The sequence below is a fragment of the Caloenas nicobarica genome, chromosome 5 (assembly GCF_036013445.1).
Source record: "Caloenas nicobarica isolate bCalNic1 chromosome 5, bCalNic1.hap1, whole genome shotgun sequence".
Taxonomy (NCBI): domain Eukaryota; kingdom Metazoa; phylum Chordata; class Aves; order Columbiformes; family Columbidae; genus Caloenas; species Caloenas nicobarica.
Window position 1 is genome coordinate 68042137 of NC_088249.1, and position 15392 is coordinate 68057528.

Sequence of the window (15392 nt, forward strand, 5' to 3'; positions counted from 1 at the left end):
AACAGAGAATTCTTGCTGTCCGTGGGGGGATTTAAGCACAGACTAAGCCCAGGTCTGATTTCTGGGTCGGTGTCCAAGGGATGGACCATGGAGAAATCCCAGATTTTCCTCCAACACCTCCATGCTGCGGTGCCTCCCATGGGTGCTGCCCCTTTCCTTGAGCAACAGAGGGTTAAACTACCCAAGTGTAGATGTTTCTATGCAGTAAAAGTGCAGTTAGCTTAAAACTAGATTTTAAAAAATTAGCTTGTGTGCTTATGAAATAGCTTTTTAAAAGTTTTTAATCTCCTGTTTGTTCTGAAGCGCTGGCTCGCTCTGCAGCCCCGCTGTTCACATCCCGGCTGGGCTGAGCCTGCGGCCGCGGGAGCGCGGCTGCGATCCATGGGGCTGATCCCCGCTCCATCCCGGGCAAGCCGCAATTAGCCAACCGACCCCCAGCCACAAACGGGGAAAGCGGGCAGCTGCTGCACCCGTGGGATGGAGACTCCCCCCGTTCACCAACGTCTCCTCGGTTATCCACGGAAAGGACCAGCACTGGCTCTTTTCTCCTCCGTCACAAAGATTTCTTTGACCTTCTGGCCTCCATCCTGCTTGGCTCTGGTTTATCCTGGTCTTTTTTTTTTTTTTTTTTTTTTTTTTTTTTACTGCAAGTCCCTGGACCTGATGAAATGATCTGGTCTCCATGGGCACTGCTGGACTGACTCCCTGCCAGAGTTTTCTTTACAAAGGGTTGACAGATCTGGGTTCCCTGGCTGTGTTTAAATGGCTCCTCCTGCTACTCAGAGTAGCTGGGATTTGGGATCAATCAAGGCAGAGGAGCTTCTCGTTCCTCAGGCATCCGTACATGGACAGATACACGGAACTCGCCAGCGAAGGACCGTGTCTGTCCTGCCAGAGCATTGATGCACATCCAAAGTGCTCGGCTCACTCTGTATTTGGGCCACAATCCGTCCCCAGACCCTTTTCTTGGGCTTCTGAGCTAATTTTAAAAATTAAACCCTGAGCGCTGCTCCCCAAGATCCCTCCTCTGGAGGAACTGCTGGGTTACACAGACCCAGAACTGGAAAAGGTTCCGTGCAGTTATTTTGAATAAGTTTCTTTCTTGGATAGCTTTAACAGGAATAGACAAAACAATATAAAGCATCTTGACAGCCATTGCCGATCACAAGAAGGAAAGGTATTGACTAGAAAATAGCCTGAGTAAACACAGAAATTGCAGCTTTCTCTCTTTATACCTACCAGTGCTGGTAAATACTCAGAAGCATCTTTGTTCCAGCTCGACATCGCGGGTGAGGGAGCGTTACAGCCCATATCTGCTCCAGAAAGCAGGCTTGTTTTTAGAGACAAATTAAAAGGGACATTTAAAAGACGACAAAGGCCACCCTGTAACAAGACACGAGACTCACGAGTCTTGTATTGCTGACATTCAGGTGATTCACTGTGTTTCTCAAGTCTCGAACCCTGTGTTTGTTCTCAGGGAGAGCGATGAGCGCAACTTTGCGGTGGGTGAGCATGGGTGGGCGGTCACAGTAACAGCTGTCAGCAAACGAGGTAGTAACACCATTTACAGCTGTACAGCCACCGCAACAAGGATGGTGGAGCAAGGAGCTACTTTTAAAAATGTATTTTCAAACAGGTAGATAATGAACGCGGTAGGAATCTCATGTGTGAACTACTGGGACTAACCACCCCTACGACTTCTGTCCTATCAAGCTTTATCTGAGCGTGCGCTGCTTCCCTCTATCGACCTCTGGTGTGAAGACAGAAAGCGCAGGTTAAAGAAGCGTCAGTCGTACACAAACACACAATTCCATGGTTTTTTCCATTAGTAATTAGAAATAAGCCAGTTAAACAGGACGAAAAACAATTAAATACTAGAACATGTTTAAAGTCGGATAATTCTATGCAAGTTTGTGATGAAAACAAGTTATTTGTAGCCTCCCAGGTTATCGCTCTTGGTTTCCTGGTACGGAGTCTCATCTGACCCTCATTTGCAAAGGCTGAAGGAGACAAATGGGTACAAAATGACAAACAAGAGAAAAAAAATACTCCCCCTCCCGTCTATTCTGTAAAAGAGAGTTTGGCCAATAAAGTGGGATGTTGTAGGAGGGTACATGACATAGAGAGGAATGTTAAATAGTTACAACATCAATGACACAATCAATTTAACAACTGCAAGAATAGCGTGCTTTAGGGTTTTAAATTCATGGAGGTGGGAATAATCTGTGCTCCTCCAGGCACAGCTCAGGGCAAACTCAGACTTTAATAGTGCAGATCTATAGAAAACACCACGGGGACTTTGCAGGAAAGAAAAAAAAATGTCCAATTGAGTAATAAAAAAGGTACAAGACAGGAAGAACAATGGATTCAGTGGGTTTATCTGTTCTGTTCTAGACCATGACATTTCCTGATGCTTCTGAACAACTGATGGTTGTTGTTGTTCAATATGTCTCCTGATGAGTTCCAAACAATTCACAGTCGGACTGGAATGATTAGGTTGCTACAGGTGGGGTGCAGATCCAAGTCAGGTTTCAGTTCCACGTACACTTTGTCACCAGCGTGTCACTCTTGTCCACAACAAACGGCAGTTGCTGTCCCTGGAAGTCCAAAGGTTTTTTTTGTCTGGTTTGGTTTTTTTTGTGTGCCCTTTTTCCCCTGTTCTGACTGTCGCTGGGCACAACTTCACCACGCGGGACAAGAGGCGGCTGTGGCGCGGATCTCACTGCTCTGCAGCCGGAGGATCCTCCTCGGGCTCCCTGCTCGGGGGCTCGGGCGGGATGAGCAGCTGCACCTCCTCCGTGCTGATCGCCACCTTGTCGGGCTGCAGCCAGCGTTTCAGCTGCTCCAGGGTGCTGCGGAGAGCAAAGACACCGTGTGAAACCAGAGAGCAACAAAGCCGCACAGGAACCTACGAAAACAGTGTCAGGAAAACCCTCCGTGTGTATTTCTTGCACCTCCGTGGGTCCTGACAAAACCATATTTTGGTTTTTAAGACATGAAGCCTGTTTGGCAATGCGGGCAGCGGTGATCCCTGCTCATCTGCCTGCTCATTACCTCTCCTCAGAGTCGTGTCCCTCTACGTAACACTCGGACTCGAACTTCTCCTGCAGGAAGCGGTCCCAGCACTCCTGCTTGGCCTGGGCCAGCGTGTGCAGCATGTCCTTGGACGTCACCTCCTGGGACAGGCCTTTAATTCGCATCAGCCTTCTCTCTGCGAGGGGCAAAGGAGGGGCTGTTATTGTCTTTATTATGCTGCTTCTGAAAGGGAAGAAAACAAGTATCTGGATTTCTATATCAAAAAACAGTTAAACTTTTCAAGACTAAGTCACATTTTAAAAGTCATTTCCCCCCACCCCCGTATTTCAAGTTTGTATTTCTTTTACGCATACAAGACGATATTTTTAGGTGACATTTCTGAAGGCTTATGTAATCAGTCAACTAGGCCCGTTTCTGAATTTTAATAATAATTCTAGCAGGCATGATTTGGAAAAGCATCAGAGTTTTCTTTCCCATACCCGTCCACCCCCCTCCAACCAGAAAAGAGGTCACAGAAAGAAATTTCACTTTTTTCTTTCCACTCGGAAGCGTCTCTTGAGGCTCCATAAAAAGGATGAGACAAACACCGCTAACACAAAACCTCGCAGGCTCTGTAATGAGGTCAGAATGCGTCTCCCCTCCTCGAGTCAGCTACAGTGTGACCACATGCTCTTCAGAGAAAAAAACAGCGGTGTCCCTACCCCACTTTTTTGGGGGGGGAAAACCCAAATTCTTTGGTTTGCACTTGATAAAATGTTCCTTTCTGCGGCACAGGTGAAGAAGCTACAACCGTGCTTCTCATTTCCGATCACGCGCTTGCAATAAACGAGTCGGATGCTCTACTAATTAGTTGCAAGGCATCTTTCCAAGCAGAGCTGGGAGCACCGTCACCTCAGCCGCACACACAGAGCCACGGCTGTCACCAGGCCCCACGGCAGACGTGGAAATGGAAGCCTCGCCACTCACCCAGGGATGCCAAATACACCTCGGAATCGTTCAGGGGTGCCCAGGGCTTCAGGTTTGCCGGGGAAGAGCCGCCGGAGCCGCTGCCCGGGGCGCAGGGAGCCACGAAGGAGTCGGTGAAGGTGTCACCCGTGTCCATCTGCTCGGGACACGGCAGACACGAGCAGATCTCGGCCCAGAGCTCCTCGCTGGGCCTGGGGACCGCGGAGTCCATGCTCTCGATCATCCTCATCCTGAAGGCCTGAGTGGGGGATAAATGGTGAATACCGAGCAGAAATCCCTCTCTGACAGGCCTCCCCCTCCACCCTCTCTGCACAAGTCACCAGACGGTTCAGGGACCCCCAGAGAGCGACGATGCGCTCGGGTGTGTCACAGTGTCCCCTGAGGGGCCCGCGGGAGCCAGGCCAGGCCCCTCCGCCCCTGTCCCCGCAGACCCCGCCGCTCCCCGGGGCCGCCCGAGCCCCTTCCCTGGGGTCTCTGTCACCCCCGCTCGCCGGGGCTTCCGAGCCCCTTCCCTGGGGACACAGAAGGGCCGCTCCGGTCCCCGCACACGCCTCGGCCACCGCCCGCACCGCAAACACCGAAACCCGCGACAGCTTCTCACCACGTGTCGACTGGCATCCGCGTCTGGCCAATCGCCGCGCTCCCTCGGCGGCTGGAGGGCGTCGATTGGCATCCGCGTCTGGCCAATCGCCGCGCTCCCTCGGCGGCTGGAGGGCGCCTATTAGCCCGCCGCCCAGCGGAGGGCGGAGAATCGGCAGGATGGAGGAAGGAAACTGACACCGCTGCGGCGCCATCTTGGCGAAGGGCGGAAGTCTTCCTGCGCGGAGGAAGCGAGCGAGCCGTTACACCTGGCAACGGGCCGCGGGGCCTCGGTGCGGCTGCGCGGTGAGTCCGGTACCGGCCCGGTGCGGCTGCGGGCCTGGCGGGAGGGGGCGGCCGGGGCGTGTGCCGGGTTCTCTCGGCCCCGCGTTCCCCAGCACGGCGGCGGCCGCGCGGTGCCGGCCGAACCGGGCCCGAACCGGGCCCAACCCGCTCCCCCGCGGGGGCGGCTCTCGTGGCTCCGGTGCCGGCTCCGCCGCCGCCTTCCCGAGGCACCCCCGCCCCGCCGCCCCCGGCCGGCACCCGGTGTCACCGTGACCCCCCCGGCAGCTCCTCCCGGGCTCCCGGCCCTGGGTTTTGGGGGCTCGACAAAGCAGCTGCTTTGGGTACAATTAACAATTTTAATTGTGCAGGAGGGTAATTATTTCCTACAGCTCTTGCTGTAATCAAGGCTGTAACTTCCTACAGCTCTTGCCTGTCGGTTCTCAGGGGCCAACAGTCTGTCCTGTGCAACGTGCACGCTCCGTTGTGTTGTAATCCCTATAATAAGCGCAGTGTCACATTACAAGGAGGAAAGCTGAATTTTTGGTGCCTGTCAAAGCACCGGTTTTGAATTCCCGCTCCGCAGGCCGCTGCCCGAGTGCGTGGGATGAGCTGCCCGCTGCCCCTCGCGCTCATGGGGCTGCTCTTCGCCAGGACCATGGCCTGGGCCTCCAGCGGGAAGACGCACCCCGAGCTGGTCAACAACCTCTACAGTGAGTACGGGCACCGCGGGTGCTTGTGGTGCTGCTCCTCCTGACAGGCTGGAGTTAATATTGCCGAATTTCAGTATCTGTTCCTGCTGAACTTGTGCTATTTATAACTGGAAACAAGATGTGATGCCAGAAGCGGCAGAGAAGACTGTCCAGGGCCTTCCTGCCGCTCTTCTGCAGCGACACCTTTTAAAATGCTGCACAACATCTTTTAAAATGCTGCAACTCGCTTAAAAATGGCCTTGAATTTTCCCTGCTGCTCAAGCTGATTTTCCCCTGTCAGTGTTCCCTCAGAGATGAGGTGCGAAGGGACGTTCACTGTCTCTGCAGTCATTGCTCTTTAGTTTACGCACCATTCCCGTGCTCCTGAAACCTGAGGCGGCGGCTCTGCTTTCAGGAGTACAGTGTAACTATTTATCCTTCGTTGGGTTTGAGAGCCCCAGAAACGCTGTGGGCGTTAAGTCAGCATCTGCTCAGAGAGCCTGGGCTGATGGTTGGGACCATCATGGGATATAATTCCGTGCAGCAGAAACCGAAAAGGATGTGCTTCCATCTGCGGTTTTGTTTTCTGTCCGTTCTCGGGTTCCTAAGGCCGAGCTTTCCCAGTTCCACCACCTCCCTGAACCGTCTCCCCCATCCAAATCTTTCCTTGCTACAGCCCTTTCTGTCTCTGTTTTCCTTCTTCTTCCAGAAAAAGGAATAATTAAATCCCAGCGAGTCTTTGATGTGTTGCTGGCTACTGACAGAGGTCACTACATCAAATATTTCCCATACATGGATTCTCCTCAATCTATTGGTGAGTAACTAAGGCCAAATGTCGCCACTTTCCTGGTGTGCAGGGACTGCGCTTGTCACGCTCACAGAGGGCAGGAGGTGCAGCAAAAGAGAAGAGTGTTTTCATATTCTTAGGGGAAAGTGCGGGAGAATAAAGAACTGTTCACATTGGTAATTTTAATCATCATTTTTTTTATCACGTAACTTTTGTCACCGGTTTCCTTTTAGGTTACAAGGCTACAATCAGTGCACCGCATATGGTAAGATGTAGCTTTTCACTTTTGACAGAAATGGAGGAAATTGTTTGTTTGCCATTTTTTATCTTATTTTTTCTCAACTACTAAAGTAGAAAGGTGAAACAGGTCCTGTGGATGGGATTAGCATGCTTGTTTCTTTAGGCACTGTACATGTGAAGCTTTTTTCTGTTTAAGAAGAGTTTGCCCTATGCTTGTTAAGTTGCTTTAACATTATGCTTAGGTAGGAATTCTGTTCCACTAAGTATTAATGTTGTCCAGTTTTTTTGCATGAGACTCTTTTTCCTGTTGCTTCACATTTTTTTACTGAACCTCTTCATAAATGCTCTTTGGCAAAAAGATCTTCCTGATCAAACCCTTGAGTTTCACTCTGAACGTGTCAGACAAAATGCCGGGTGTGCTGTGTTTAAAGCAGAGCAGACAATGCTTAGAAGAAGAAAAAGCTGTAGGAGAGGCAGCCAGAAGGGGCTGTTTGACACGTCCTTGTCCCCACAGCACGCCCACGCGCTGGAACTGCTGAAGGATCAGCTGGTGGAAGGTGCCAAAGCACTGGACGTGGGATCGGGCAGCGGGTACCTCACAGCGTGCTTTGCCAGGATGGTGAGCTTGGGGTCCTGCCTGCCAGCGATGGGGAGTTTGCCCCAGCTGGCACGTGATTTTTGTGGGGACACAAGGCGGGAGAAAGGAGGAAACTCTTCCCGGATCAGCTTGTAGTAAAAACAAATACAGTCATTTTGGGAATCTAAATGGATGCTGTATCCGCCGTGAAATGTTTTGTGCGTTCACCCAGTTCAGCTCGAGAGAAATGTGTTTGTCTACTGTGCAAGTCCATTTTAGGTTCTTTTTAGTTTGCTTCTTAAGTAGTCACAGTGTGTTTCTGTTTTCTAAGCTCCTGAAATTATTTTCTGTGAAGTGCTAGAAAGCTGGTCAAGTTCCTCTTCTCAGGAGGTTAATTAATCAAGAACTGGCCCTGCCAGGAAGCTGCTAATTCTACCCAGTAATTATTTCTTTGGCAAGGAAGGATTGCTCGGAATCCCTGTAGGCAGCGTCTGTGTATCTCCAAAGAACCTCATCTAACTGGGACTACTCAGCCTTTAAACCAAGGGGCAGAGTATTTGCACCTCCTGTTCAGAAACCCTGCTCTTAGGTTTCTTCCTGGCAATTCTCCAACCCCCACAGTAACTTGCCCTGTAAAATCCATCTCTGTACCCACCGGAGATATTTGGTGTTTGCTGTTTGTCTTTTCAGACTGGCCCAACAGGGAAAGCTGTGGGCATAGAGCACATCAAAGAGCTGGTACACGAATCCATCAGAAACGTCCAAGAAGATGATCCAAGTTTGCTGAGCTCTGGCCGTGTGAAACTCGTGGGTGAGCTCCGCACCCCCCACGCGTGTCCCCTCCTGTGAACGCCCGTGGGCTCTGACACACTGACCCGAACACTGAATTTTGGGGAGAATAACCTGAGTCAGCATCTGGAATCTCAAGTCTGCACAAAGTCACTGTGTTATTTAAAGGCCCTTCTGGCTTTGACTGTTCCTTCTAGCATGGCTCAGTTCCAGAAGTTGCTGTCACTTTAAAAAAAATTAATCAGCAAAGTTAAAATTCCCATCACGATCTTGTCACAAAGTTTTTGTCATCTAGACTTCAACTGAAAGGGTACAGGAAGAATTATTTCTTTGTGGAGTTGTTACCTGAACAAAAGTATTTTCTGCCCATTTTTCCTGCTGCAGTTGGCGATGGCAGGCAGGGATACCCCGAAGAGGCTCCTTACGATGCCATTCACGTTGGAGCGGCAGCAGCCACTGTGCCGAAGGAGGTAAGAGCTGCCGTGCTGGATGTCTGCTGCTTTGGGCTGCCTGCCTCCGTAGCTGCGGAAAAAAGAATAATTAGGGAACCACTGAAAGCTTCTTTTTGCCTATTTTATATGAAGCTGGCAAGCTTGTGCTTCTCGAGGTGTTGTGACCTTCACAGCATGGCTTATTTCTGTTGTGTCTCTTTTTTATTTTCGGCTCTGCTGATTCCAATTTCTGTTTGCCAGTTGCTGAATGAATTGAAGCCGGGAGGTCGGTTAATACTGCCAGTTGGTCCCGAAGGCGCAAACCAGTTCCTGATGCAGTACGACAAAACCAGTGATGGGCAGATCATTGAAACGCAACTGATGGGTGTGATCTACGTTCCTCTGACAGATAAGGAAAAGCAGTGGCCTCGGTAAAAAAAAAAAAAAAAAAGAATTGCTCTCCTTTGAGGAACGTTTCTTCCTCACAGCTGTCCCTGGGAGCTTGCTCTCCTTGGCTGCTGGCTTTACTGACAGTCCTGCGTTCCTAGAAGCTGCTGCCTGTAAAAGGAGAGGAAGAGGTTTGGCTGGTGAGGCACAGCAGGAGAGGAGGATCTATGTTCTGTTAGATAGGGCTTGCAGACTGAGGACTTGAGCTTTTCTTTTTTTGCTGGTTTTTTTTTTTTTTTTTGAGCCTCTGCACTTTTGTGAACACCAGAGCTGTGTTGATTCTGTTGCTGAACTGAAGGCCACGAATAGTAACTGTTGGTTTTTCTTTGCCTCAGGGATGAATTCTGACAGATGGATGGCTGTCTCTAACGTGACCTCAGAAAGCTCAGGAATGGGACTTATGAATGTAGATGGTCTGCATTATTTTGTTTTTTGAACAAAAGCTTTATCAGTGGATGTACTTGTGAAAGCAAGCTCTGCAGTAGCAGAGCTCCTTACAGGGGGATGGAGAAAAGGGTGTTTCTCCAGCAGCTGTACCAGGGGAGGCTCTCGGAGGCCACATCTGCTTCCTGACAGCACATGGATCCAGATAACTGGCTTTCCTCTCTGATCACCTATAGGTAACATCTATTCACAGAGAATTGTGAAAGCAAACAGGAATAACTTAAACCTGCACTAAAAATACCCTTTAATAATAATAATATCGCCTAATGCTTGAAGAAAATAAGGCGCAATTACTGCTTCAGAGCAGCGACCTACCCTGATTTATCAAAGTTTAATTACAAGAGTCTGTTCTCTTCCTGTCCTGCATCGATTGATTTAATCTCTAGGAGCAACATGGAGAATTTTGGGTTAAAATCCCGGTCTTTCGGCTTCTCCCTGACGCGTCCTTCTTTCTCCCGCCCGGGCGGCTGAGCCGAGAGGGTGGGGAGCGGCGGGCGAGCCGTGAGGGGCTCTTCGGAGGGCGGCACAGTCCCGTCGTGCCCGGTTTTCCCGGTAAACGGCGCCGTTCCCGCTCAGCCGGGGGCGGGAAAGGGACAGGCGCCAGCGCTGGGGGCGTGGCCTCGCCGCGACGGCGCGCAGCCTGACGTCACGCCATGCGCCGCGGGGCGCGCCGGCGCGCTGTGGGCCGCGTGGTTGCGCTCGGTGGCGCGGAGCGGGGCTCGGCGGCCGCGCCAGCTCCTTCCCCGCGCCGGCGGCATGGCGGAGCCGGGCCCCGCGCTGAGCGGCGCCGAGGAGGAGCAACCAGCCCCCGGGGACAAGGAAGAAGAGGCGCCGGCCCCTAAGAAGCGGCGGGTGGCGGCCGGGGAGCGCTACGTGCCGCCGCCGCGGAAGCTGAGCACGGGGGTGAGCTTCGGACCCGAGGACTTCGCCGAGACCTCCTACTACTTCGAGGGAGGGCTCCGCAAGGTCCGGCCCTACTACTTCGATTTCCGCACCTACTGCAAGGGCCGCTGGGTGGGCCGCAGCCTCCTGGACGTGTTCAGCACCGAGTTCCGCGCACAACCCGTCGCTTACTACCGGGCCGCCGCCCGCGCCGGCCGCCTGCGCCTCAACGAGGAGCCGGTGCACGACCTGGACATCGTGCTCAAGGTGGGAACCCCAGCTGCGTGCTGCTGGGGGTGGCCTAGGAACGGGCGTGGTGGGGGACACCGGTGACCCAAAGGGGGAGCATAGAATAGAATCGTTTGGGTTGGAAAAGACTCTCAAGATCATCAAGTCCAACATTAAACCAACATTGCTAAGTCCACCCCTACCCCATGTCCTGAGAACCTCAGCTGCTCCCCATCAGACTCATGCTCCAGACTCTTCACCAGCTCCATTTCCCGACACATTATTGAGTTTATATGTCAATGAGCAGAGTTGTTGTGCTAAATCCTGGGTTCCAGGACAAAGGGCCTTTCATGTTTTCCCCTGCAAGGTCAAGCCCCCTTTGCGCGTGGCCTTAGGGGGTGGTTGCACAGGCTGGATTCACACTAATTGTCTTGCAGAATAATGATTTTCTGAGGAACACAGTGCATCGCCATGAGCCACCAGTCACCGCCCAGCCTATCCAGATCCTGGTGGAGAACGATGAGGTGGTGGTTGTGGACAAACCCTCCTCTTTGCCCGTCCATCCCTGCGGCAGGTTCCGTCACAACACTGTCATCTTCATCCTGGGCAAAGAGCACGATCTGAAGGAGCTGCACACCGTCCACCGGCTCGATCGCATGACCTCGGGAGTCCTGATGTTTGCTAAGACCGTGGAGGTGTCCAAGAGGATCGATGAGCAGGTTCGGGAGAGACAGGTGAGACCTAAAGGCCGTGGTCGTGTTTGGAGTCTCGTGTACAGGATTTTCTTGAAATGGTTTAGCCCCAAAGTCAGCCAAATTTTTGGTCTAAACAAGCACAAGTTCCCAAACCAGCTTGTGGTCGCCTTACTGTTCTTATTCCATTAAGCATGAGAGGCAGTAAGAGGAAAAGACTGAGCAAAAATTTGTTTTGGTAAAATTAGATTGAAGGGGATCTGCTTCCTTAAAGGACTGTGCAAACTGGCTGGGATTGCGCAGAACAGTTGGAGAGCAGTTTTGGTTGTAAGTGGAAATGTGCTAGTCATCTAATACTTCTTCAGTTGTAAAAGTTTTAGAAGTTTTTCTCACTTTTCCAGCAGCTCTTGACCCAAACGGAGCTGTAGCTGTAGGGTGCAAACTTCCAGGATTTGCTTCAAGGCTGTAAACCAAAGGCCAATGAGAGATGGCTCTTGAATTTAATGAGAAAAATTGGCCAGGCCCTTGTGCTCTCGATTTCCCAACTAGCTGGGGAGCGCATGAGAGAAATTTGGCTTAAAATAGCTGGTTTTATTTTTTTCCCTTTCCTGTTCGATTGTAATAATATTTGGATTTGAGCACTATGTTTTCTATAAATATATTTCATTGAAGAGAAAGAGAGGAGTAGCTGGGATGGGACCTGGGCGTAAAAAGGACAGTGTTTTCTGTTCTGCTTTCTGAGAGTCCCTGGTGTGTCTCCCCGCAGCTGGAAAAGGAGTACGTCTGTCGTGTGGTGGGGGAGTTTCCAGAACACGAAGTGGTCTGCGAAGAGCCCATCCTGGTTGTTTCTTACAAGGTGGGAGTGTGCCGCGTGGACCCCAAAGGGAAATCCTGCAAAACCGTCTTCCAGAGACTCAGTTACAACGGCAAGACCAGCGTTGTCAGGTGTCTTCCACGCACCGGCCGCACGCACCAGATCCGGGTGCACTTGCAGTATTTGGGGCACCCTATTGTCAATGACCCCATCTATAACATGGAAGCCTGGGGACCTGGCAGGGGCAAAGGTGGGAAAATCGATAAAACAGATGAAGAACTCCTGAAGGCGCTGGTAGAGGAGCATCGTTCCAAACAGAGCTTGGATATCTTGGGTATTTCAGAGGAGGATTTGAGCTCCAACGCTGAAAATAACAACTGCGGTAATTCAAGTGACCGCACAAAGTCTGCGCAGGCTGATCCTACAAATGAGAACTCCTGCCCTGCTGAGGACACGAAGGATCCTGAGAGAAATGACACAGCAGCTTGTCTGCTGAACTCTGATCCCAGCCTGGAAACGCCTGAAAAAAATAAAGAACTGGGTTCCTGCGAGAATCAGGACGGGCAAACGGGAGAAAAGGGTTGGGAGGAGAAGGACCCTTTGTGCGTGGAGTGTAAAACGCGGCGGCGGGACCCGTCCCCCCGGGAGCTGGTCATGTTCCTGCACGCCCTGCGCTACAAGGGAGCCCAGTTTGAGTATTGCTCCAAGATGCCCCAGTGGGCTCTGGAGGACTGGGAGGAATGACCAGGAGCATCGCTAGTCAGGAAAGCGGCTTGTAAAGACCTAAGATTGTCTTTTTCAATGTGGTTGAGGTGAACACGCTGCCCGTGACTTGAAGGGTTGTTGGGGCTGGAGAAGTGTCCCGGCTGCCGAAAGGCGCTGGAAAAGATGAGCAGGAAAATGGGGCTGCAACCGTAGATTTGTGTTGCCCTTTGGTGAACCTGCACTTCAGGGCAACAGACACCACACAGCACGGGCAGCTCTGTCACCTCAGCCTGGGCCGGGTCTGCTGTCATTATCCACACAGATAATTCAGTGCATGCACTTAAAATTCAGCAACCGATTCTTCTTCCACCCTGCCGCGATGTTGTCGTATTTTACAATAAGAGCAGCTGGAATGCTGTTCAATATGCTGGATGTAATGTCATATACAAAACTATTTTTACTGTATTCTATTGTCAGACTGATTTTAAAACCCAAATGTTATGACCAAGAATGCTGTAAGTTAAAATCTGAGCGCTGTGAAGCTGATCCATTTTGTGCTTGTTGTTTGTCAGCAAGATGGACTTTGCTTTGAAATTACTCTTTCAGAATTGGTTCACGTGATGACTTTATTTAACATTAGTAACTCTGGGGATGGATCTCTTTATACCAGGCCTATTTTTGGAGGTACTAGTCCCCAGATTTTGTCTCTCTGAGATTTACGAGGAGACAGATTTAGTACATTTTTTTGCCTTTCTGTTCTGCTACCGCCCCTGTGACTGCCTCTCCTGCCTTCTGAAAAACATCGGGCTTCTCTTCTGAGAACCTGTTGATCTCTGTCCCTTCTGCCTCATTGCAAACATCTTCGTACTTGAGCAGAAATCCAAAGTGGAGGTAGGTCAGTCTGCCACCTTCTGTTCCTTTAAATTATTTTTTTAAACCACAACATAGGCAGGTTTCTGATGGGTGTGGAATGGTTTCTAATATCACTTCAGTGAGTTGTTTTTTAAGAAAAACAAAAGCTGTTTTATCAACCAGATTATGTTTTTTTAATACATTTTACATTAATATGTTTCCAGGATGATAGATAGCATTATAGTTCTTATTTTCATCAGTGTTCATGTGGTTGTTTCTTGGCCACTGGGAGGGTTATTATCATAATTCTGCTGTCTCAGGTTCTTATCTCTTTTTTTTTTTTTTTTTTTAAATGTTTCCATATGTTTCCAGTGGTAAGGCTCAGCTCCAGTGACTGCTGCAGGCAATCAAGACCTTAACTCTCCACACCCTTTCCTACATAGGGCACGTGCACAGTGTTCTACACTTCTAAAATATTAAAGAAACCTTTTTCAAAGGTGAATAAAGGAATCCAGAGGACCTGATATTATTCAGCAAGTGTGTGTTTGAGAGATTATGCTAAAAACATCCCGATTTTTCATGCACTGAAATATGTATTTCATATAACTGTAAATGAAACTCGGGCATGTTCAGTGTATAGATAAGGGTGGCTGCAGCTGTTAGTAGCTTTAGACACAGGGAAAAGTTAGTAGAGTTAGGGGCAACTTTGAGATGTCCCAAGTTATATCGTCTGGGTTTTGGGGTTTTTTTCCCTCTCTGCAAGAAATAAGCGTCTGAAAGTGATTTTGCTGCCTTGTGCCAGCAGATGGAGACTGGATGGCTGAAGGGCCTGGTGCGGAACTGCAGCTCAGTGCTGTGGCTTCTCTTTTTTCGGCTGTGCACAATGACGGGAAATAGCATCTCTTAATTATCACACCTTGCTGGTCAAGAAACCCTGGGGCTTCTGTTCTCCAGATACTTTGAACAATGAAAATTCAAGGTTGATTTCACAAGGAGCCTACCACCACTGGCATCATCCTTTATTTCTGTTCAGAACTGATGTGCAGTCGCTACGTGCTGTAAGCATGCACAAGAAGTCAGCGTTTGTTACTGTCAGAGATGTCTTCTGATAAACCCACATCCAAGATTAGGTCTGAGGTAAATAGCGTGTCCTGGCTGGGGGTGATTGCGGACTTTATCTGTAAAGCGTAGGTCCTGGGAGAAGCCCTTTTCTCTAGTACAGTTTTATTTGGACGGAGAGAATGCCATCTCGGCAGCAGCTGAGGCGCTTCCCTGTATGAATAAACCCGGGGGAACTGCGCTGTGATTCCCCGCTCAGGTGTGGGATTGCCTCGGAATTACCCCCTGAAACATCACCAGGTACCCGTATTCCACACAACCGTGCTTTTCCAGCTGGTTTAATTGTTTTTCTAAAGCAAACATTGGCCTGATTTTCAAGGAGGTTCTGGGATTGTAGAATGTTTTTGGTTGGAAAACACGCTCAAGATCAGAGTCCAGCCACCAACACTGTCACTAACCCGTGTCCCGAAGAACCTCATCTCCACATCTCTTAAAGCCCTCGGTCTGGCTGGAGCTCCCTCGGCCTCTGATCTCACAAGTGTTTGCACAAAACTCCTGCAAAGGATCGCGCCAGCCGGAAAATGACAACTTGTAGGGATGGCGAGCCGAGGCTCGGCCCGGTTTGTCCGCAGCCCTGTCACGGTTGGCGGGGCCGGGCAGTGAGGGGCAGGGCGGGAACGCGGCGTCCCCCGGGCCGGCGGCGGCTCTGCCACCCCGCAGCGCCCCGGACCCGCGGGGCTGCGACACCTCGACCCCCGGGACACTGACCTGGCGCCACCGCGGCGGCTGCTTCGCCTCCTCGGCCTTCCGGGGCGGTCGAATTGTCGGCCCGGGAAGGCGGGAGCCTGAAGGGAGTCGCGCTCCCTGAGGAGCGGGCCGGCCCGCCCGCA

At 50.9% G+C, this 15392-nt stretch overlaps 3 protein-coding genes across 4 annotated transcripts; 2 read left to right on the forward strand and 1 right to left on the reverse strand.

Annotated features, from left to right (window-relative positions):
* Positions 1–1810: 1810 nt before the first annotated feature.
* CCDC32 (coiled-coil domain containing 32) lies at positions 1811–4594 on the reverse strand. 2 transcript variants are annotated; one of them, XM_065635421.1, is made up of 4 exons: positions 4572–4594; positions 4003–4240; positions 3055–3211; positions 1811–2852 (listed from the first exon to the last, which is right to left on the reverse strand). In XM_065635421.1, exons 2-4 carry the CDS (start codon positions 4229–4231, stop codon positions 2720–2722), a joined length of 519 nt encoding a protein of 172 aa, XP_065491493.1. In that variant the 5' UTR covers positions 4232–4240; positions 4572–4594; the 3' UTR covers positions 1811–2719. The 2 variants fall into 2 exon arrangements, with proteins under 2 accessions (XP_065491493.1, XP_065491492.1); XM_065635420.1 differs by lacking the exon at positions 4572–4594 and adding an exon at positions 4484–4563.
* Positions 4595–4812: 218 nt separating this feature from the next.
* On the forward strand, positions 4813–9627 carry LOC135988984 (protein-L-isoaspartate(D-aspartate) O-methyltransferase-like). The gene is made up of 9 exons (XM_065635423.1): positions 4813–4887; positions 5450–5576; positions 6265–6369; positions 6576–6607; positions 7097–7201; positions 7850–7970; positions 8333–8418; positions 8641–8810; positions 9162–9627. The coding sequence occupies exons 2-9, from the start codon at positions 5471–5473 to the stop codon at positions 9172–9174; spliced, it is 738 nt and encodes a 245-aa protein (XP_065491495.1). The 5' UTR covers positions 4813–4887; positions 5450–5470; the 3' UTR covers positions 9175–9627.
* Positions 9628–9793: 166 nt separating this feature from the next.
* On the forward strand, positions 9794–13553 carry RPUSD2 (RNA pseudouridine synthase domain containing 2). The gene is made up of 3 exons (XM_065635422.1): positions 9794–10419; positions 10818–11114; positions 11839–13553. Exons 1-3 carry the CDS (start codon positions 10027–10029, stop codon positions 12628–12630), a joined length of 1482 nt encoding a protein of 493 aa, XP_065491494.1. The 5' UTR covers positions 9794–10026; the 3' UTR covers positions 12631–13553.
* Positions 13554–15392: the final 1839 nt, after the last annotated feature.

Coding starts and splice junctions, on each gene's coding strand:
- RPUSD2 (XM_065635422.1), top strand. CDS start 10,027: ATGGCGGAGCCGGGCCCCGCGCTGAGCGGCGCCGAGGAGGAGCAACCA. Junction 10,420..10,817: donor ACCTGGACATCGTGCTCAAG/GTGGGAACCCCA, acceptor ATTGTCTTGCAG/AATAATGATTTTCTGAGGAA. Junction 11,115..11,838: donor AGCAGGTTCGGGAGAGACAG/GTGAGACCTAAA, acceptor GTCTCCCCGCAG/CTGGAAAAGGAGTACGTCTG.
- LOC135988984 (XM_065635423.1), top strand. CDS start 5,471: ATGAGCTGCCCGCTGCCCCTCGCGCTCATGGGGCTGCTCTTCGCCAGG. Junction 5,577..6,264: donor GCTGGTCAACAACCTCTACA/GTGAGTACGGGC, acceptor TTCTTCTTCCAG/AAAAAGGAATAATTAAATCC. Junction 8,419..8,640: donor CAGCCACTGTGCCGAAGGAG/GTAAGAGCTGCC, acceptor TCTGTTTGCCAG/TTGCTGAATGAATTGAAGCC.
- CCDC32 (XM_065635421.1), bottom strand. CDS start 4,231: ATGAGGATGATCGAGAGCATGGACTCCGCGGTCCCCAGGCCCAGCGAG. Junction 3,212..4,002: donor GGTGTATTTGGCATCCCTGG/GTGAGTGGCGAG, acceptor TGCCCCTCGCAG/AGAGAAGGCTGATGCGAATT. Junction 2,853..3,054: donor GGACACGACTCTGAGGAGAG/GTAATGAGCAGG, acceptor TGCTCTCCGCAG/CACCCTGGAGCAGCTGAAAC.